The sequence below is a fragment of the Microtus oregoni genome, unplaced genomic scaffold, assembly GCF_018167655.1.
Source record: "Microtus oregoni isolate MIOR12 unplaced genomic scaffold, Mior012 000014F_ref0000157, whole genome shotgun sequence".
Taxonomy (NCBI): domain Eukaryota; kingdom Metazoa; phylum Chordata; class Mammalia; order Rodentia; family Cricetidae; genus Microtus; species Microtus oregoni.
In genome coordinates this window covers 22,130,447-22,152,213 of record NW_024543073.1, presented here as the reverse complement: position 1 = coordinate 22,152,213, position 21,767 = coordinate 22,130,447, and the positions used below count along the sequence as shown (strand labels likewise).

The window sequence follows — 21,767 nt, the reverse complement described above, 5'->3', positions numbered from 1 at the left end:
CACGTGGGCACTGGAAACTGAAGTAAGTTCTTTGCCAAAGAGGTGCATACTTTTAATCCCTGAGCCACCTTTTCAGACCCCTGATCTTTAAGTTGGAAGAATTACTGAATGGGGGGGGGGGAGTTGTTCTACGGATAATCAAAGCCTAATGTTTGGCTGTAGTGAGCAAATTTCTGATTCCCACGGAGTCACTTTCTAAGAATGAGACATATCTTAGAAAGAAGTAAGTGACCTTGAGAGAGGCTCCAGTGAATGAGGTTTGCAAGGAGAGGCGGCCATTTGATCACTTAGATTGGTCACCCTCAAGGACTCGGAAGGCCTTGCCGTGATGAGAGCCAAATCACCCTCTGACTGCATCGGATGGCATTCTGAAGTGGTAAGGATGAATCAGCCCCAGGTTATTAGCATTACAGAAACAACCACATCCAGACTGAAGGGTCGATTCACTCGTAAGAAATAAATCATAATCCACTCATAAGTTTAATGACCATAAACTCCATGTTTTATATTTTACGAAGCACTGGAAGAGAGGAATTTGAAGGCTTCAAACACAAAGATTACACATCTAAGGAAATGGTAATACCAACACCTCGAGTCAATCATTATAAAAGCAACAGCTGTGTTCAGGCAGAGGCGAGGCAGAGCAGTGCTTGAGGGTTCCAGATCTAGAGCACGCAGGCTCAAATGACACTCCCACATGTGTGACCTTGGCAACTGCCTTGGCCTCCTCAGGCCTGTATCCTCGCCTGCAAACCTGCTATGTTAAAAATGAATCAATTGCAGTTTTAACCCCGTGACGACGTGGCCATGAGAGCGGACAAAGCTAGAGCATGGCAGGTAACGGATACTTATTGTCATCATTCCAGAGAATGTCTATGAAGTTTAAGACACTCAAGTTCCATAAAAAGAAAATAAATGGTAATTCTACTAATTGTCACACATTGCCACATTGTTGCAAAAAGGAGAAAAGTGGATACACTGTCAGCGTATGACACAAATGGGAATCAAGAAAGCACTAGAACAAGATGGACTTGAACTCCGACTTCTGAAAAGGTCTTCTAGGGTTCATCTGTTTGACTATAAGCAACAAGTATCTTACTGAGCATTGCGATTATGTTCAGCTAAATAAAGAGGGCTGTAAGCAGTATGGTATAAGGTCCTTGACCGTCAGCAGTTTACAGTCTAGCTGTGCGTGGTTAGAAAGGCGCTCTTAAAATCCTAGGACCTGAAAGCAAAAGTCATCTTTGAAAGCAAAGCCCTGTGATTTTAATAATCCTGCCATCACTCGCAACAGTTTCGGCATTTCTTCTACTGAGATGTATTTGTAGCTACAATAGAAATCACTTGAGAAAAGCATATTGATTGCTAGAGCAGAGCCCTGCTCGCTCCCTGGTCCTCAAGCATCTGGCTTAGATATCTGAATTATTCACTAAGGTAGCTTCTCGCTGACTTCGGATTATTTAAGAATGTCAAATCCACCCTGAGAGCCTGCGTGCTGACCTCTGCATGGATGCACTGTGGAATTACTAGACAGAGTGTGCTTGGGGAGGGAGGCCGGGTCTAGAAGCCTCCACATCTCCACAGCATCTGGCGAGTCTGCTCAGGAGGGACATGTTGCTTGAACTGAAGGGACAGCAGCTCATCGATGCTCACAGCTGGAACACGAAGCAGGCTGATGACAGCAGCAAGGAAGACAGGGCTTGAGACCGGTTCTTCCTGGTCTTGTCTTTTCAGAGTTTTCTTTCATTGCTTCTTATGCATCCGGCTTTGAGAGCGAAGGACAGAAAGGCCTGCCTGAAGCTGGCAGCAGATTCTCCCAGTATTCCCGTCTAGCCCTGGGTTTGGAAAATATGCACCATTATGTAAAAGAATTTTATAAATTCTGTATGTCACATGTGTGTGTGTGTTAGGGAGAAGAAAAGAGGGAGGAAGGGAGGAAGAGAGGGAGAGAAGAGATGGAGGGATGGAGAGATCAGATTAAAGTAGAACTTTTGTTTCAACATACAGTCAGAAGAACTCTGTATATTCACACCAGTGACTTTTGCATAATTTTTGTGTGTGGGATATGCGTGTACATTGTGTGTTTGCATGCTTGTGTGCATATGTGTGTGTATACACAGAGGCCAGCTGTCTCCCTCAGTTACCCTGGACCTTATGTTTTGAGACAGAGTCACATTTATGAAGCTCAGGAATGTGATTAACTAAGCAGGCCAGGGATCCACGGGTCTCCAGATGTGCACTGCTGTGCCCGCCTTTTCATTTGGGTTCTGGGGGTGGGAATTCAGGCCCTCGCTACTTTTATGGCAAGCCGGTTGCTGACTGAGCCATCTCCCCAGGCCAGTTTCCATACTTTTATCCTCTTTCTTTACTGATCGCTAGGCTTCAAGGCCACCTTTCAGAACAATGTATTTCAGTTATAGGAGATTTTACAACTAACTATTAATTACATTTCATCCTGAAACCTCCAGCAGAGACATCCTAAGTCTACTCAGTATTTTAGTGAACTGAGAAGTTATCGAGACAGTTTTAAACATAATGAGGCAAAGGGTAATTCTTCAACTATGTAACCAAGAACAGAAAACAGACAACCTTGTGGGCTTTGTTCCTTATTTTTGGGACAAAAGAAAAAGAGTATAGGATTCTTGGTTACAGACTTTGGTGTTAAATATAATCTTACAGTTTACCTCGATTTCCTTAGGAAACTTGTGAAAATGGTTAATATTTTTATATGATGTAATGTCAGAACTTGAGGTTTAAAATGGCCCCCGTGAATCATGACTTTCTACAAACATTAACAGGTTTGGAAGTTCAGGGTGCAAAGAGTACTTTGGTCTTCAGACTAAGGTCTTAATCTTATTGGCCCATTACTTTTAAGGCTGCACAGATTATAGCAACTAAAATAAGCTATTTTCACTTATTTAAACTTATATTCATCACCAAAGTGTCCTTCCTTTGTCTTTGAATTACATTTGGTCCATTTTTATGAATGACACCTGTGAGAACCATCTTGTCTGATGGATACCCATAGAAAGTTCTGGCAACGGTTTCTTGCCTTCAAATCTCACCAAGATGAACAAAGAAGATGGATTTACTACATATCATCATTGAGTAAACAGGACCCTAGGAGAAGGTAACCCAAGGCACGACCAGCTTCCAGACCATGGAAAGGAGATGGCGTTTTATTGATAGTGGAAGAAAGCGAACACACAGATACATAGGAAAACAGAACAAGGCTCATGGGCCCCCGAGGGAAATGCCTTTAATAATAAAGCAATCATAACATTTAGTATAATTTAGGATCAGGAAGAACTCAGAGAAGATGCAGGCCTGTGGTTCTTCTTTCAACAATGAAAGAGGAAGTTAAGTAGAAATTCACTTAGAAATAACCTAGAAAGCCAGATATGTTAGACAGGAATAAAGAATGTCAGTCCAATCACAAAGCCAATTTACCTCTGTGGAGAATTTGGGAGACTGGTTGAATATAAGAGAGAAGAGAATCTACCAGACCCTGATGCTTGGGAAATTCCCCTTCAAGGGGCTCAAGGTTTGCAAAGTGGAGCGGTTGCTCTTCCCTGCGCTTCCAGCATGCACTGTGTTCTGAGGTGACTTTGCACAGTAGGGCATTGGGATGGAAAAGTGTAGACACACCAAGAGATGAGCGACAGCGGGTATCAAAGGGGACCCATCCATGGTCCCTCCACAGAAATCTCAGAGGATGGCCAAGGACCTGTGACACCCACAGGACACCACACTGGAAACTCAGAGTCATCGAAAAACCAAGGGTCAACAGGGCTGCTCAGGAGCAGAGAGGATCAGTCTGCACTCGAGTCTGTGCGTGAGAGAGAGAGCATGAGCCTGGCCCAGGGTGCGGGGGCACCAGAAGATCTCCGGGGGACCTGCTGGAAAAGCAGGAAGCTAAGGGGAGAGTGGCAGTTCATGAATGCCAGAGTCTGCTGGGGAAACTAAGAACCTCCACACGCTCACGGAGATCCACCAGGCTCTCAGAGTACTGCCTCTACGGGGGTTACAGGTGAGTGATGAGGAGATTTCCCTCCCACCCTCTGCCTGGCTTTGTTTAATCCATTTCTTTATGTATATGAGTGTTCTGTTTTTATGCACTCTAGACGAGGGCACCAGATTCCATTACAGATGTTTGTGAGTTCTCCACAGATGAAAATTGGCTTTGTGATTGGACTGACATTCTTTAGACTTGTCTAACATCTGGCTTTCTAGGTTAATTTCCTTTTTTTAATTGATTTTTATTGAGCTCTATATTTTTCTCTGCTCCCCTCCCTGCCTCTCCCCTCTCCCCTTCAACCCTCCCCCAAGGTCCCCATGTGGTTACTGGGAGTTGAACTCAGGACCTCTGAAAGAGCAGCCAGTGCTCCTAACCACTGAGCCATCTCTCCAGCCTCTCCCCCATTCTGCCTCTGAAGGGGACTGGAATCATTCATAGTCCTTTAGAGGCTTCATCAGACAGAAGAAGTTTTAAATCTGAAACATGTTTTGACTCTTAATTCTGTGTGCAGCTGAACTCTTTTCATTGCTAAGCTGAGACCAAGTGTCCCCATTTAAAGCAGGTATGCAACTTTCTACTCCCCAAGGACGCAGTCTTGGGGCATGCCAGTGTGTTCACTTTGTACCTACAAAGAAAGGAATTTACTCACCGAGCAGGGTTAAGAGATAGGACAGAAGACATCCAATAATATGTCATGAGTCCTGCTGCTCGTATGACAGCTGTAATCATGTTGTGCATGCCATTCTCCAGCTTTACATTTTAGAAGCAACCTATAGATAAATCCTGGAAGACTGAACTGTGACTACAGAATAGGACCCAGTGGCTAAAAATGCTAATTGTATACTTGAAGCAGCTGAAGAATGAGGCCAGGGAAATCACTCAGTCAGAAAGTGTTTGCCATGCAAGCATCAAGACCTCACCTAAAAGGCCAGGTCTGGTGGTGTGCACTTATTAGCCTGGTGCTGGGAGACAGAGGCTGGAGGTGCTCACTAGCCAGCCAAGCAATCTAATGGGCAAACTCCAGGAGCTAGGGAAAACCCCGTCTCAAAAAACCAAGGTGGATGGCAACTGAGAAAGAATGACACCTAGGGTTGTTCTGTGAATTCACAAGCACCAGAACATTCTTACACACACACACACACACACACACACACACACACGGTATGGGAAGGCAGCCCAAAAAGTAGAAGAGACAGGGAGAGTAGAGAGTGAACTTTATAGAGTGAACTTCATATTGATGGATTAAGACATAGATAGGCACATAGTAGATGACTACAGAAATCAGTACTGTAATATATATGTCTATATATTACATATGTATAATATATATGTATATATATGTATAAAATGACATATCAATGAGCTAGAAGAAAGGAGTTTGAATATTTTACCATCAAGAAATGGTAACTATTGGAGGAGGCAGACATGTTTGTTTACCCTGACATGGACATTATCCAGTGTGTACGTGTATGGAAGCATCATGTGGCACCCATAAATATGTAATTTTTGTATCCATTAAAAATGTCTTTTGAAACCTAATCCATATAATCACAAGAGTTGGGTCTTGGGGGGTAGGTAATTGAGTCACAGTGGTAGATTCCTAGTTAATGGCATTAGTGGCCTTATCAAAGACCTCCAGAGATCTTGACTTGACCCTTCTGTTATGAAAACCCTGTTGTGGGATATTTGTACACTGGGTGAAAATGTATCGCTGTGATTGGTTTAATAAAGAGCTGAATGGTCAATAGCCCAGTAGGAGATATAGACGGGACTTATGGGCAGAGAGAGAGGAAGTAGGAGCTGAATCTAGGTTGCAGGGAGATGCCAATGAGAAGAGGAGGGAGTTGGACATACAGAATGAAAAAAAGGAAAAAACACACGAGGCAAAATGTTGATTAATAGAAATGGGTTAATTTAAGTTATTAGAGCTAGTGGGACAAGTCTTAGCTAAGGCCAGGCTTTGGTAATTAACAGTAAGTCTCCATGTGGTTATTTGGGAGCTGGCTGGTAGGACAGAGACTCTTTATAGAGCCCCCAACAAAAAGCCACTGTCTTTGAGAAAGTGGATCTTCACCGAACACTGCATCTACCAGCAGCTTGACTTTGGACTTTAGAACTCTATGAGAAACAATTTCCTTTTGTTTTGAGACAGGGCCTCATTCTGTAGCTGGGCTGGGCTGGAGCTCCTTTTGTAGAGATCAGGCTGGCCTTGAACTCACAGAAAGTCTACAAGCCTTTGTTTTATGGGTGCTTTGGCTAAGGTACAGGACCCCAGTCCTAGCCCTAACTTTCTGTTGTTTCTAAGTCACGGTTGATGGTATTCTGTGACAGCAGCCTGAGCAGACCAGGACTCCCTGGGAACGGGGCCAGGGTGGGGTTAGGGGTGGGGCGGCTTGCTTTCATCCTAGGCACCTTTGCACTGCGTGAGTTCTCACTGCCTTGTACACGCATCACGTTTACAGCAATACATAGAAAAGGTTGGAGAAAGTACGAGTGCAACTTAAAAAGACCCCACCTTGCTCGGACCCAGGGCTTGGTGTGCATGTTCAAACCACTTCCCCAGCTGCCGTGTTTCTCCGAAGCCGGAGGCAGAAATCCTCTCTCTGGGGCCAGCTCCTCTGCAATGGCCCTGACATGGTAGGGCTCAAATCCGCAGCAGCCGCCGATGTACCTGACCCCCAGGTCGTAGGCCTCTCTGGCGTATTTTTGGATATCCCATCTGGTGGCAACTCTGGGCTCCATGCCTGCAATACAGTGATTTGACGGTTCTGTTACCATCTCTGTTTTGGTTCGAATGCGAAATGTGCCCCAAAGGCTCAAGTGTTCCAGTACTTTGTCCCCAACTGTGGACTGTTTGGAAAGGTGCGACTTTCACCAGAGGCAGACCTTGAGGTTTGCTCGGCACCTAGGCTTCCTGTCCTCATCCGGTCCCTGGAGGTCATGTGACCAGATACTCCGGCCAGGCCTCATCACCATGATGGACCGCATCCCCTTGACTCCCAGCTTCCCTTAAGTTGCTTCTCAGTAGGTATTAGGTGAAAACAAGCAGAAAAGTAAGCAATGCACCTCCTGTTTTCAAATGACATTTTCTCGCTGGTTGGGCTTCTCCTTCACCCAGCCTCACCCCAGGTTAAAAAAAACAAAGTACTAGAATGATTATGCATCCTTTAAGGTAGCTTCCGTTTGGTTAACACTAAAAGATTTTTTTTTTCCTTACATGGCCTTATATTACAAAACTGTTATCAATTTAGTCACAGTAAGAAACATGAGGGCCAGGCAGTGACACATGACTTTAATCCTGGTGCTTGAGAGGCAGAGGCAGAGGCAGAGGCAGAGGCAGATCTTTATAAGTTCAAGGCCAGCCTAGTGTGCAGAACAAGTTCCAGGACAGCCAAGGCTACACAGAGAAACTCTGTCTTTGTGAAAAACTAACAAAACAAACCCACGAGGGACTTTTCATGCACCCGAGCTTACTGAAGGGATATTCTGGGAGGTCCACAAACCCTCCCTTGCCACAGTCAGGTGTGTGGAAGCCCAGGCTTTGCACCATCAGGTGAGCTTGTAGGCCCGAATCCCTGAGGCCCTCCTTCATGAGTTTGATGGTCTGCAAGCTGGTCCGGGGCCCAAATCGGCAGTTGACCCCAATGATGTTCGCTCCTGTGCGAGGCAATAAATAACCGTTACAACTTACAGTGGGTTCATTTGTTTGTTCTTCATATAAAAGAAGTGGAGCTGGTTGGGGTTCATGCCTATCACCACAGCATCTAGGAGCAGGAGGGTCACAAATTCAACACTGGCCTGGGCTATGCTGATTAGAAATGATTCAGTTTCATTCCAAACCAACCAACCAACCAATGAATCAGTCAACCTTGGAAGCCAGTTTAGAGGTTAGCTACCCTAGGACTTATAGACAAGAAAATTTCCTTCTTGTTCTTTTATTTCCCTGACAATATTGAGCAAACCTTGCTGCATCTCGCAGGCAGCCCCTGCACCGCCCGTGTCTTCATGGCCACTTTACCTGCCCGCGCCAGCTTGACTGCACACTCTCCAGGCGTCACGTCATGCATGTCCCCCTCCGGGCCGATGCACATGGTCGCAGCCACAGGTTTTCCCACTTCTCTCAAGACTTCCACAGCCCACACAGCTTCTTCCACATGCTCAAAATACTAGGAGACAGCACTTCTTAAAACTGGCCTCAAGTTAAGGAAGGCTTTGGAATGGTAAAACAAATGCTGAAAAACTGTGGTAACCATTACCAAATTATAATATGTGATACAGCTTGCTGACTGACATGTCTAACAGGTTATGTAAAGAATCGCTTTCTGAGTAAAGACTAGAATTCCATCAATGAGACTATCTGGAGTTTTATCTAAAGATCAATATTTGGTGACTGTTAGTAAAACAAAATCATACCATTTAAAGTTGTGTGTGTGTGTGTGTGTGTGTGTGTGTGTGTGCAAGTTAAAATGGGCAATGGTTTAATCCCATGCCTTTAATCCCAACACTCAGAAGGCAGAAACAGGTGGATCTCTGTGAGTTTGAGGCTAGCCTGATCTACAGCGCTAGTTCCAGGACAATCAGGGCTCCACATAGAAACTCTGTCTCTAAATCAAAGTAACAACAAAAAACAAAAAAAAAAATAGCTAAGTATTTAAAATAAAAATCTTGAAGGAGCACACATATTTGTCACCAGAAGTCCAATGTGTCATACCCTGCACTGCTGAGTCACCTAGGAATAAGCACTTGCCTTGTTGATCTGAGGATCATCTTTTATGGAACTGGGGCTAGATCTGAAAGATGATATTCTATCATTCATTATGCTTCTCAGTGATTCGATCTCATGTCTGGTTAGGTGTCCTAGGAGCTCCATGAAGAGGAAAGGGAAAGTGGGAAGATGTTCCCAGAAGGTTTGACTGAGGCTTAGGACACAAGATGGAGCTGATGGTGGTCAGGTATCAGATGCGGGGTGCTTCCCAGAAGCTTCCTTTGGTGCCGCAATTAAAAGCGTGACCTTAAAATAATTGGACAAGAGCCAGAAGCAAATCTCCTGGTTTCTTGTTTCTTTGTTCTTTTCTTTTCTTTTTTTCAGAGAGAGACAGGGTTTTTCTATGTAGTGCTGGCTGTCCTGTCCTGAACAAGCTCTATAGACCAGGCTGGCCTCAAACTCAGAGATCTGCCTGCCTCTGCCTCCCAAGTGCTGGGATCAAAGGCGTGCACCACCATGCCTGGGTTTCTTTCTTTACTATTGAAAGAAATTCTATGGAAGCATGTTGGGAAATGAAAAAGATAATCAAGAAAAGCTCTGAAAACAATGGCGCATATTCCTACCCAACTGGAAAACACTTTGGACAGTGTTCCTAGAATCTGCAGCAAGGAACAGACAGCCCTGGGCCTTGAGCTGGTTTCTACTAGCAGACATAGTGATGGGGAGAAGATCTGAGTCAGGGGTTTGATCCCAGGTAGGAATAACTGTGCCGGAAAATGGGGAAGAGACGGGAGAGCATGTCCTTCATGTTCATCCTGCCGGTGACCAGTTGTTATCACTTAGATATGAAATGTCCCCCAATAGATTCAAGTGGCAAAGGCTTGGAACTCAGCTGGCAGAGCCCAGCAATGAGAAGGGATTGGACCACGAGGTCTCTGACTTCATCAGCCTACTTAGATGTGAACTGATTCATAATTTGACAGCATCTTTGGCAAGTAGTAGAAAGAGGGGATCTGGTGAGAGGAAGTAGGTGCGGGAGGTGCCCCTTGGAGGCCATCTTGTCTGGGCTCCTTCCTTCTGCCCCCTCCTCTTCCCGGTGGCCATGCCCTGCTCTGCAATGCCCCCTCTCTGTCATGCTCTCCTGACTACTGACTAGAGCTAGGTGACTAAAGCCAGCTGGCCGGGGATCAAACCTCCAAAACCATGAGCCCAAGTGATTTTTTTCCTTAAGTTGATTTTCTCAAGTATATGTCTCAGCAGCAACAACAAAAATCTGACTTATAGCAGTCCTTTCTTTAAAATGTTATTCACATGGGATAAACTGAGGAATAACAGAGATGCAGTGAGAAAGGCCAGGATGGAGAAGACAGTTACTCGGTGCTTACTTTTGCTAGCAAGGCCTGGGTGAACCTGAAGAGCCATCTGCCTGCTGTGCTGTCCTGCTTTGCTCCTCCACTGTCTCCAATGCCCACCTCTTACCCTGAAGCACTTTCCGGTCTGACCTCTTCTTTGGGAGGGGATGTGTTTGTCCTAAGCCACCGTCCTTTTTTTTTTTTTCTCATCTCATTGTCCCCCAAGTCAGCCACCACAATCATGTAACCTCAGAAAACAACAGCCATATTGAGGCATGCTGTGGGTCCATCCCCTGCCTTACAGGAAACCCAGCATGCAGATGCCAGAGCCTTGCCTGGAATGCAGTGTGTTAACCTAAACCTTTGACCATCTGCATGGAGGATATCAGGGCATAGAGCAGCCCTATCTGTCCAGTTTCTCTAAGACCAGTCTTACCTCTGCAATGAAGAAGTCCACATTTTTCCTGACAAAAACTTCCAGCTGTCGTCGGAAAAGGTTTTTGATTCTAGTTTCATCCTTGTGGTATTTGTACAGTGATGTCTGGCAGAGGCCCCCTGCCACCAAAGCATCCCCTCCATCAGCCACCTCCCTGGCGAGGTCACAGGCTGCTGCATTTACGGCTTCCCACTGAGAGCAAGAGCAGAAACAGGAGCCCAGTGTTTTCAATGTAAAATAAAACAAGTCATAAGTCACAGAGGGAGCAGGGAGCAAGTCAGTCTTGAAACCTACAGTTCAAGAAGAGCTGAACAAAATCTCCTCTCTTACCAGTGACTCCTGTGTGAGGGAGGGAGGGAGGGAGGGAGGAAGGAAGGAAGAAAAAGACAGAGAGAAGAGGGAGGGGTGCATGTACTTGTAGAGGCCAGAAGTCAACACCAGGTGTCTTCTTCCATTGCTCTCCATGTTGTTTTTTGAGACAAGGTCTCTCACTGAGTCTGGATCTCACAGATTTAGCTACATTCACTGGGAGTCTGCCTGCTTCTGTCCATCCAAAGCTAGTGATGGGGTTACAGATGTGCATCAATGTACTTGACTTTTACATGAATTCTGGGAATCCAACCTCTGGCTTTGTGTTTATACAGCAAGTACTTTATTGAGTGAGCCATCTCCCCAGCCCCACCAGTGACTCTATATTTCCATTATTGTTATTATCCGCACTGAGTTTTTAAAACATAAATTTAGACTAATTTTGAGGTATAGCAACTCACTCCATTATTATTATTATTATTATTATTATTATTATTATTATTATTTTATGTGCATGGGATTTTGCCTGCATGTATGTCTGTGTACCATGTGTGTGCTGATGCCCTTGGAGGCCAGAAGAGAGCATCAGGTCCCAGGGGTTGGAGTTACAGACAGTTGTGAGCTGTTATGTGGGTACAGGGAATTGAATCCAGGTCCCCCAGAGCAATAATTGCTCTTGACTGCTGAGCCATTTTTTCAGTTCCACCACATTGTATTTTAATAATTTTATTCATTCCCCTTTCACACAGATTATTAGCTTCTTAAGAAGAAGGTCGAACAAATTCCACAGGAGCAGGATTGAGCCAGTGACCTAGGCCAGAGCAGGCCTGAGATGATGAACTCCATGGGAGAGAGGACAGATCCAGACCAGGGAGAAGATCAGAGCTAGAGACCTTTGCAGGACCAACCCCAAACCAGAGACCTCTACAGGAGCAGATCCAGACCAGGGACATTTGCAGAAACAGGTCTGAGCTGGCAACCTAGACCAAAGCAGGCCTGAGACAGCAAACTCCAAGGGAGCAGCAGAGCAAAGCCCGGGAGCGCTGAGCAACTTCCAGGAACACTGAGTGACCAATGGAGTAACTAGAACCATGGCACTGACTGTACCATAAGGAACAACCATCTGAGCCTTGGATTCACTAGCACCTAAAAGATTAATCAACAGAGTCACAGACAGCCCCAACTACACCAATTAGAGAAAAAGATGAGTAGACAAGGCAAGAACACACACAACACCACAAAGAGCAACACAACACAGTAAAATCTAGAGACCCTACAACAGCAAGACTTGAACAACCAACTATATATGAAGCAGAAGAAAATGACCTAAAAAATAACTTCAGGAGAATGTTTAAGACTCTTAAAGAGGAAATGAGAAATTCCCTCAAAGAAATGGAGGAAAAGACAAATAAAAAATTGGAAGACATCATCATCTCTTAAAGAAAACCAAGAAAAAGCAATCAAACATATGAAAGAAATTATTCAAGAATTGAAAAGTAAAATAGAGGCAATAAAGGAAACACAAGTCGAGGGAACTATAGAAACAGAAATCATGAGAAAATGATCAGGAACCACAAATGCAAACATAAACAGCAGAATACAAGAGATGGAAGAGAGAATCTCAAGTGCTGAAGATACAATAGAGGAAATAGACTCATCAGTCAAACATTAACTCTAACAAAAGCTTAACACAAAATATCCAGGAAATATGGGACACCCTGAAAAGACCAAACCTAAGAATAATAGGTATAGAAGAAGGAGAAGTTCAACTCAAAAGCACAGAAAATATATTTAACAAAATCATAGAAGAAAAACTTCCCCAATCTAAAGAAAGATATGCCTGTGAAGATACAAGAAGCTTACAGAACACCAAATAGACTGGATCCAAAAAAGTCCCCTTGCCACATAATAATCAAAGCACTAAACATACAGAGTAAAGAAAGAATATTAAGAGCTGCAAAGAAAAAAAAACCAAGTAACATATAAAGGCAGACCTATCAGAATTATACTTGACTTCTCATTGGAGACAATGAAATCCAGAAGGTCATGGTCAAACGTTATCCAGACATTAAGAAATTACATATGCCAGCCCAGATTATTATACCCAACAAAACTTTCAGTCACCGTAGAAGAACAAAACAAGATATTCCATGACAAAACCAGATTTATCCAATACCTAGCCACAAACCCAGCCCTACACAAAGCACTAGAAGGAAAACTCTAACCCAAGGAAGTTGGCTACATCAACAAAAACACAGACAATCTCTGTGTCTGTGATCTCACAGCAGCAAACCCCAAAGGGGAAAACACACAAATTAATATCACCACCAACAAAAACTAAATTAACAGGAGATAGCAACCACTAGTCATTAATATCCCTTAATATAAATGGACTAAACTCACCTATAAAAAGACACAGGCTAACAGATTAGATATGAAAACAGAATCTATCCTTCTGATGTGTAGAAGAAATACACCAAAATATACAAAGAACTCAAAAGAACAAATAATTCAATTTAAAAAATGGAGTACAGACCTAAACAGAGAACTCTCAACAGAGAAATCTAAAATGGCTGAAAGACACTTAAGGAAATGCTCAATATCCTTAGTCATCAGAGAAATGCAAATCAAAACAACTCTGAGATTCCATCTTACACCTGTAAGATTGGCCAAGACCAAAAACACTGATGACAGCTTATGCTGGAGAGGTTGTGGGGTAAAGGGAACACTTCTGCATTGCTGGTGGGAGTGCAAGCTGGTACAGCAGATTAAGATGTCAGTGTGACAATTTCTCAGAAAATTAGGAAACCACCTTCCTCAAGACCCAGTAATACCGCTTTTGGGTATATATCCAAAGGATTCTCAATCATGCCACAAGGACATGTGCTCAACTATGTTCACAGCAGCATTATTTGCCATAGCCAGAACCTGGAAACAACCTAAATTCCCCTTGACCAAAGAATGGATAAGGAAAATGTGGTACATTTACACAGTGGAGAAAAAAATAATGACATGGTTTGTCATAGCCATAACCTGGAAAAAACCTAAATGCTCCTCAAACAAAGAATGGATAAGGAAAGTGTGGTACATTTACACAGTGGAGAAAAAAATAACGACATCTTGAAATTTTCAGGCAAATGGATGGAGTTAGAAAAACTTTTCAAGAAAGAAAGACAATTATCATATGTACTCACTCATAAGTGGTTTTTAATCATAAAGCAAAGAAAAGCAGCCTACAAACCACAATCCCAGAGAACTTAGACAGCAATGTGGACACTAAGAGAGACTTACATAGATCTAATCTACATGGGAAATAGAAAAAGACAAGATCTCATGAGTAAATTGGGAGCATGGGGACCTTGGGAGAAGGTTGAAGGGGAGGGTAGAGACAGGGAGGGGAGTAGAGAAAAATGTAAAGCTCAATTATATATATATATATATATATATATATATATATGAAGATGGTCTAAGCCGCCTGTGATGGTTTGCATGCCATTGGCCCCCATTAGCTCATAGACAGTGGCAGTATTAGGAGTTGTGGCCTTGTTGTAGGAAGTGCGTCACTGTGTGTCTCTTTGAGGTCTCTTTTGCTTAAACTTTGCTCAACAGTTGACTTCTGATTAAGATGTAGCCAGCACCATGTTTGCCTGCATGACACCATGCTCTCCACCATGAAAGTAATGGACTAAATCTCTGCAGTGTAAGCTGCCACCTCAATTAAATGTTTCCTCTATAAGAGCTATTGTGGTCATGATGTCTCTTCACAGCAATAGGAACCCTAAGACACCTCTTTTTTTTTTATATCATCTTTCTGCTTAGCACAGAGAGTACCATAATGAGAGTCCATGGGCGGAACCATAAACATGGACATATTGCTTCTCGTTGAATGTGGGTTTCTTCACTGAACATGAACACCCATAAACATCAGTTGCCATGAACAGTTGGCTTTGCAAATGTTTCCTCATCCTTCATCTCATCTGCTCTTCCTGGCAGGTCTGAGCATAACTCTGTGTATTATCTTTTCCAGGGCAAAGGCCAATGTGCCATGCAGGATGGTCTTCCGTGAAGCCACATAGGCAGTAGGACCGCAGAGTTGGCTATTGAGATTGATTTTTGTCATTTGCAGGCCAGCCTTAGGTTCTCAAGGTTCTGCTGTCTCCAGACAGATAAGGGGATAAAAGGACAATACAGAGTGAAGGGGTAAAAAAAAAAAATGATCCAGAAAAATGTTCTTTCTCCATAAAACCCCTTTGCAGGGATGCCTCAGTCTTCCAATAGCCCATTCTGTCTGGTCTTGTCATCTTACACATGAACTGATGATGTTCTGTATGGTGGGTTTGAAAGAAAATGGCCCACAAAAGAAGCAGCACTATTAGGAGGTATGACCTTGATGGAGGAAGTATGTCAGGGTGTGGGCGGGCTTTGAGGTCTCTTTTGCTCAAGCTTCCCTCAGTGTGACAATCAGCTGCCTTCCTGTTGCCTACAAGATGTAGCACTCCCAGCTTCAGTACCATGTCTGCCTGCACACCGCCATGCTCCTCGTCATGACAATAAGGTACTGAACCTCTGAAACTGTAAGCGAACCATCCAATGAAATGTTTGTTTTGTATGAGTTGCAGTGGTCATGGTGTCTCTTCACAGCAATGAAGACCCGAAGACATTCTCTTCCATACACACGTCTGTGGAGTCATGAATTCATGACCAGCGCAGTAACACAGGATCCCAGTTCTACCACCTCCCATGAGAAGGCTTGTTCCTGGTGGCTGCCCCCTACCCATACCCCAATTACCTTGCTTTCCATATTGTCCTCAGTGGCAGAGAAGGTGAAAGTCTGCAAGACATCAGCTCCCGCTCTCAAGAATTCTGTGTGGAGCTGGCGAACTGCCAAGCAATTGAAATCACAATCACAAAATCAAATTCCAGAAGCTTATGTTCTCACTAGCAGCTCCCTTCCTTTCTTTCCTTCCCACCAGATCCAATTTCAAACCGAGAACTGAGAAAGCTACCAATTAAAGCAAGGAGTGTGACAGGGCCACATGCACTGTGGGAGCATCCCACGGGGTTCTGCTGACTGCTCTCCAGTGGGTCCCCTGCAGAGACTATAAAGCCTGACTAGCTCTTGTCCCCTCATCCCTTATCTGGAGTTTATTCACAGGGCAATGTGTGCAGGATGCCGCTGGCCTATTATCACCCAAGTGGGAAGAGTGAAGAAGCTCACACAGAGGGCAGCAGCCCTGTGCATGACACCCACAGCAGGCAGATTCCACAGCAAGGATGAAGGGGCCATGTGGTAAGCAGCCCTGGCTGCACATAGCCTCTGAGAGAGTCAGCTCCCTGGGGTGGGAATGTAGCCCAGTTGGCAGAATGCTTCCTCAGTGTGAATAAAGCCCTGGATTTGATCTTCAGCACCCTGTGAAGCAGGTGTGATCTTAGCACTCAGGTGGAGGCAGGGGGATCAGAAGAAGTTTGAGGTTTTCCTCGGCTACATTGCTAGCTTGAGGCGAGCCTAGGATGTCTGAGACTGCTAAAACAAAAAGGAAAGAAAATCCCCCTTTACTTCCGTCCCACCAGCACCCCCTTCTGGCTAATTCAACACATTCAGTTTAGCTGAAAGATCTTTCAAAAGTAAGACAAAAATGAAAAAGTCCCAAGAGGCACCGGAGAAGCAAAGCTGTTCTGTCCTCCACGGAAGTGGGTGTCTGAGCAGTTTCAGGAAATAGCACGAATGGGCTCAGGGCTCCAACAACGCGTGGGCAGCTCAAGGTGGTAAACTCATCTGTCCTCATGGTTGGCCCATGTCCTGCCCCTTGTGACAGACAGAGGAGCAGATTCTCAAAGAGGTCAAGGGTCTTGTCTAATGCACTGCTGTTCTGGGGAAGAACCAAGCAAGGACCCTAGCTTTCTCTTGTGAGTGATGTATGTGTGAATGAAGTCTGGTAGATTCAAGCCACACTTCCAGTGTGTGGCCTGATCTCCCCTCTTATTCTTGGGGCTTGGTCCCCCGACTCTAGAAAGGCAAGGGAAATCAATAAAGCCAGGTATAGTTAAAGCACTATTGTAAGGTCACCAACCAACTGCAATGGTTTCTAGCTTCTAACTCTTTTAGTTTTATTTTTCCCCCAAGTCAGGAAGATGCATTCTGGTCCCCAGAGCCTGGCTGTCTGCTTCATTAAGCTGGTGGTGGCGTGGTTGTTATCTACCGTGCACAACCTTCAGCAGGATGAAGCTAAAGCAACTAATGATTTTTGCTAATTTACAAAAACTCTTGAATAGCTACAAGGGAAATTTCCAAGGAATAAACAGATAATATTAAGAAAATATGAGCGGAGAGAGGGAGAGAGGAAGGGAGGGTTGGAGGAAGAGAGAGAAGGAGAGAGAGAGAGAGAGAGAGAGAGAGAGAGAGAGAGAGAAGAAAGAGAGGGAGAGAGAAGGATACTGTTTCCTGTGCTTCAGTCCACACTCTGCCTTAGCCTCCACCCCTTGGCAATTGTGCAAAGGAAGCAGTCCTTAGGAAATGCTTGCTGTTGTTCCTTGATTTTCCTTCATTGGTGTTGAAGCCAACTGTTACTTGTACATACACTTCTGGGTGCTGTGGTACTCACCTGCACTTGGATGCTCCACCACTGCTTCCGGGGTCCAGAGCCCGGCCTTCACGAAGCCTCTCTTCTCTAGCGTGATGAGAAAGCTGCCGTCCCCAACCACAACCTCCCCGCAGTCCAGGCGCTCCAAAACGCCCTGGGAAAGAGACCGGAGACTCAACAGGCTCTCTCCACACCCTGCTTTTCCTTGTAAAGATTTCAATTTTAGACATGTGGATTTTGTGTTCTTCAGGCAATAGCTCTGCTAAAATTATGTCTTAGAGTGTTTCAGAAGACATTGCTGTGTGATTCCTGGCCAATCTAAACACCTATTTTGTGCGGTTAAGGAGCTATGGGTACTTTTATTTTTCTCGATTGGCAGTTTCTGGGTCAAACTATACTGAAAGCACTGATTAACCTGATAATCATTTTTAGTTTTTTATGTTCTGTCTTAGTTACTAATATACTAGGGGCTGGGGGCACAATATCTTCAACTTAAACAAACCCCCAAATTTGCAGGCTGCTGGGCATGGCCTTGTCACAGCACTGGCCAGCAGGACAGATAGAAGCCATCTTTCCCCTTCTGACTGGAGTGGCATTATGTCACCTAGGCGTAGAATCATCTTGTAGTCCTGCCACCCTCCTGTGTACTCAATGTCAGGGGGAGCCAACTGGTAATACGGTTTTGCAGGATGACCGAGCGTAGCCATGGCAAGTATGCACGGCTTACTTTTACATCTTGTTGGGTGAGAGATGCATATCACCTTCTTGGGTTAACCAATTTGAGAATCAAATTTACTAGAAGACATCACCCAGTCCTTGACGGGAAACCGTTACTCCAGGTTTCTCGCCTAGGTTCCTTCTTCTCGTATCCAACCTTGCAGCTTGTGTCTGTGAAGCATTTCATGGCTCCCTCGCCCCTATTGCCACAGCCACTGGATTACTGAATGATCTTAATACACCTCACTGTCCTTCTCCTGTCGGTCATCACCTTTCCTTGTGCCCTGACAACGTCAGCACCTTCGTCCATGTGTGCAGCTGTCCAACAGCATCCGGTCATTACTTGCCTCGCTTTGATGGTAGGATGTGTGTGTGTGTGGGGGGGGTGACATATCTTATTTGTCTATGTTCCTCCCACCTCTACCAGCATCTAATAAAGGAGAGGTTCTTAGGGAACTCTGCCAGCTGAGACAGCAGGGGTACCGAGTGGTTCTGAAAACATCGGATGCACCGCAAGTGGTAGTGGCTGTGTCCTGAGAAGCAGAGGCAAAGCCTGGCACTCTTCCAGCAAAAATCGGCAGGCTTTAAAAGGACCATAATGCAGATTTTGACTACTGTGTCTTTGTGAGACGGGGTAGAAGGGGAGACATTTTCTTTTCTTTTATTATCATTATTATTTTGGTTTTTCAAGACAGGGTTTCTCTATGTAACAGCTCTGGCTGTACTAGAATTCACTCTGTAGATCAGGCTGGCCTCAAACTCACAGAGATCTGCCTACCTCTGCCTCTTGAGTGTTGGGACTAAAGGCATGTGCCACCACTCGGTTCATTTTCCTTTTTTATCTGGAAGTTTGTCCAATGTTTTCTTTAGAAATTTATGTTACCTTTATGTGTTTTTGTGTATGTGTGCACACGTGTGCGTGTGTGTGCAGTGACCTAAGAGCCCACAGGGCAGCAGATCCACTAAAACCGATCACAGGTATCCATGAGCTTCCTAACACCGGTGCTGAAACTGAGCTCAGGTCCTCTGAAAGAGCAGCCAGGGCCCTTGACTGTTGAACAACATCTCGAGCCCCCTGCCCAGCATTTTAAAGTCTCCATTTTCTTTGTCGTCATTATCAGAATAACTGGATTTTGGAAATCTGAAGCCCGAGCAGCCTGTCCCTCCTTGTCTCCCCCTCCTCACTTAGTTCTAAAGCCAGCTTAGGTGAGAACGGGGATAAGATGCGAGGATGTGAGTTCACCTGCCCAGTCCACCTTCTCGTTCATCCTCCATCAGACAGTGCACCTGCTGGTCTTACGGTGGGGGCTGGGGGTGCCTTTACATCCCTCTCTTGGAAGATAGCAACCTGAAACCTCTGCATTTACCACCTGGGCTCAGGCTGAGACTGTTGATCCTCATGGGAGGCCATTCAAACTGCCTAAACAGCCCCATCTGCCTGTCTTGGCTTGGGGGGAGGTGGGAAGGAGTCAGTTTCTGTGGTTTGAGGAATGGGATGAAGGCTCGGGCGACCTGTGCTTGCCAGCTGAGGAGAGATAGGTCCCGAGTTCTCTCTCAGGAACACATTAACAGGGACCAGCATGAAAATACGCCGTTCCAGGGGCAGAGTCCCAGAGGAATGGGCACAGAATGTTTTCAAAACCTTAAAAGAAAAGGTCAGGGTTTTACCATGTAGCCCTGGGTAGGGGAAACTCACTTTATAAACTGGGCTGGCCTCAAACTCAGAGAGCCACCTGCTTCTGCTGCCTGAGTGCTGGGACTACAGACATGTATCACCACACTGGCCCCATAAAACCTTTTTTTAAAAGGGGAATAGCCAGGAGTGGCGGTGCAGTCTTTAATCCCAGCACTTGGAATTTAATTTAATCCCAGCAGAGGCAGGAGGACTTTTGTGAGTTTGAGGTTAGGGAGTTCCAGGACAGCCAGGGTTCCAGAGCTAGAACCTGTCTGAAAATAAAAATGTCCTCTAGAAATAAAAATTAAAAAGTGAATTATGGGCTGGCAAGACGATTTGTTAAGTGCAGGTGACTGCTCTCAAACACAATGGCTGAGTTTAATCCCTGGCACATTTGGTGGACGGAGAGAACCAATTTCTGCAAGTTTCCTTTGGCTGCCACAGGTATATCATATATATGTCCACACCCACACATAACCAATAAATAAGTGCATGCATAAATGTAATAAAAATTCATTTTAAAAAGTGAATTGTAAAAATGAACATAGCATTTCAGAAGGTCAGGTGAAGGAAGGCAACACAATGCTCTTCATCTTTAAAAGGAGTCTTTTTGTTTTGTTTTGGTGTTTGGTTTTTGGAGGCAGGGACAGCCCTGGCTGTTCTGGAACTCGATTTGTAGTCCAGGCTGGCCTCAAATTCAGAAGAGGTCCACTTGCCTCTGCCTCCCGAGTCCTGGAATTAAAGGCGTGCATGGGCCACACCCCAGGCAAGTCTTTTAAACAATCTCATTTCTTTCCTACACTTTAACTTTTGTCATTAGAAGAACATCTCTCAGCGAGCTATGAAACATAGGCTCCACATTTTGCGTGGGACTCTGACTAGTTCTTTGCCCGTGTGTCTGTAACTATTGCTCGGTTAGGGTGGGTCTATGCTGGCTGACGTCACCATTGCGCTCAGTTCTTTCTCACTGGGAGCTGTTAATGGCTGACTAGCAATTTAGCAAGGGGTTGAACTTGGACTTCTCTCAATCCCTAGTGTAGGCCACCTCTGTCCCCAGTTTCTTAGCATTCCTAAAACAGAGGTGCCCGTGTCTTGCTTCCACTATCCCAGGACTCTAAATTGTTTCGGGAGGACGATTCTGGTGGGTCCTGGGAGTCCCCTCTTCCAAGTTCATGCCTTTCTGGTTGTTTGGCTATTCCTTGCTTCCACAACATGTCCTCAGTGTTGTGGGAATGAAGTCCAAACCTGGTCGCCATGGGAGAAGGGCCAGATGTGGGACTGCCTTCTGAAGGCAACAGAGGGGACTTCCACCCCTGGGCCTGAGAAATGCAAGGTGTCCTTGTTTCCTACAGGACAGGCATGAAGCCACAGGGCCTGGTTGACTCCCTTAGGAAACCTGAGGGAAACTGACAGTTAGGAAACCTGAGGGAAACTGACAGAAACGGGTAGATGAATGCCAGGGGCTATCTATTGCATGGGCTTCCGTGAGAGAGAAAAATAAGGGTCTCTTAAACCCAAAAACTTGACCTCAGATCCCTCCTCTGCCCTGAAAGCGATCACCAACTCTGAGTAGGTCCTCTGACTCTTGAGTCTCAGTCCCCACCCTACCCCCACCCCCACCCCGCAAACTCGGGATACCAGCAAATGCAGATACTCTGGGCTGGATAAGGGCTCCATGACTGCTAATCCACTTGCAATCCGGTAAACTGAGGCTCTGGGCCACACGTATCGTTCTAATAAGGTCTTAGGGGTTTGGCTGAAGCGGGGATTTGAACTTCGCTGGAAAGGAAGAAGGCCTGAGCAACACTCACCTTCTTGGCCCGCGGGCCTCCGGCTGGTGCCATGTCCCCGCGATTGTGCAGGCGCGGGTCCCGGTGGCACCGGTCCCGGAGGCGCCTCGGTGCCGGAGCCCGCCCCTCTGTGGGAGGACCCCCTCCCGCCCTCTCCCTCCCCACTCCTTCTGCCTCCTGCCTA

The 21,767-nt window shown here is 45.3% G+C and overlaps 1 protein-coding gene across 1 annotated transcript; it reads right to left on the bottom strand.

Annotated features, from left to right (window-relative positions):
• Positions 1-479: 479 nt before the first annotated feature.
• Positions 480-21,637, bottom strand: Bhmt2 (betaine--homocysteine S-methyltransferase 2). The gene is made up of 8 exons (XM_041663487.1): positions 21,605-21,637; positions 17,423-17,555; positions 15,610-15,701; positions 10,512-10,703; positions 8,037-8,184; positions 7,493-7,675; positions 6,534-6,762; positions 480-1,835 (listed from the first exon to the last, which is right to left on the bottom strand). Exons 1-8 carry the CDS (start codon positions 21,635-21,637, stop codon positions 1,754-1,756), a joined length of 1,092 nt encoding a protein of 363 aa, XP_041519421.1. The 3' UTR covers positions 480-1,753.
• Between the last annotated feature and the right edge of the window lie 130 nt (positions 21,638-21,767).

Coding starts and splice junctions, on each gene's coding strand:
- Bhmt2 (XM_041663487.1), bottom strand. CDS start 21,637: ATGGCACCAGCCGGAGGCCCGCGGGCCAAGAAG. Junction 15,702..17,422: donor GGTGGAGCATCCAAGTGCAG/GTGAGTACCACA, acceptor ATTGCTTGGCAG/TTCGCCAGCTCCACACAGAA. Junction 8,185..10,511: donor TGGACTTCTTCATTGCAGAG/GTAAGACTGGTC, acceptor GCTGTCTCCTAG/TATTTTGAGCATGTGGAAGA.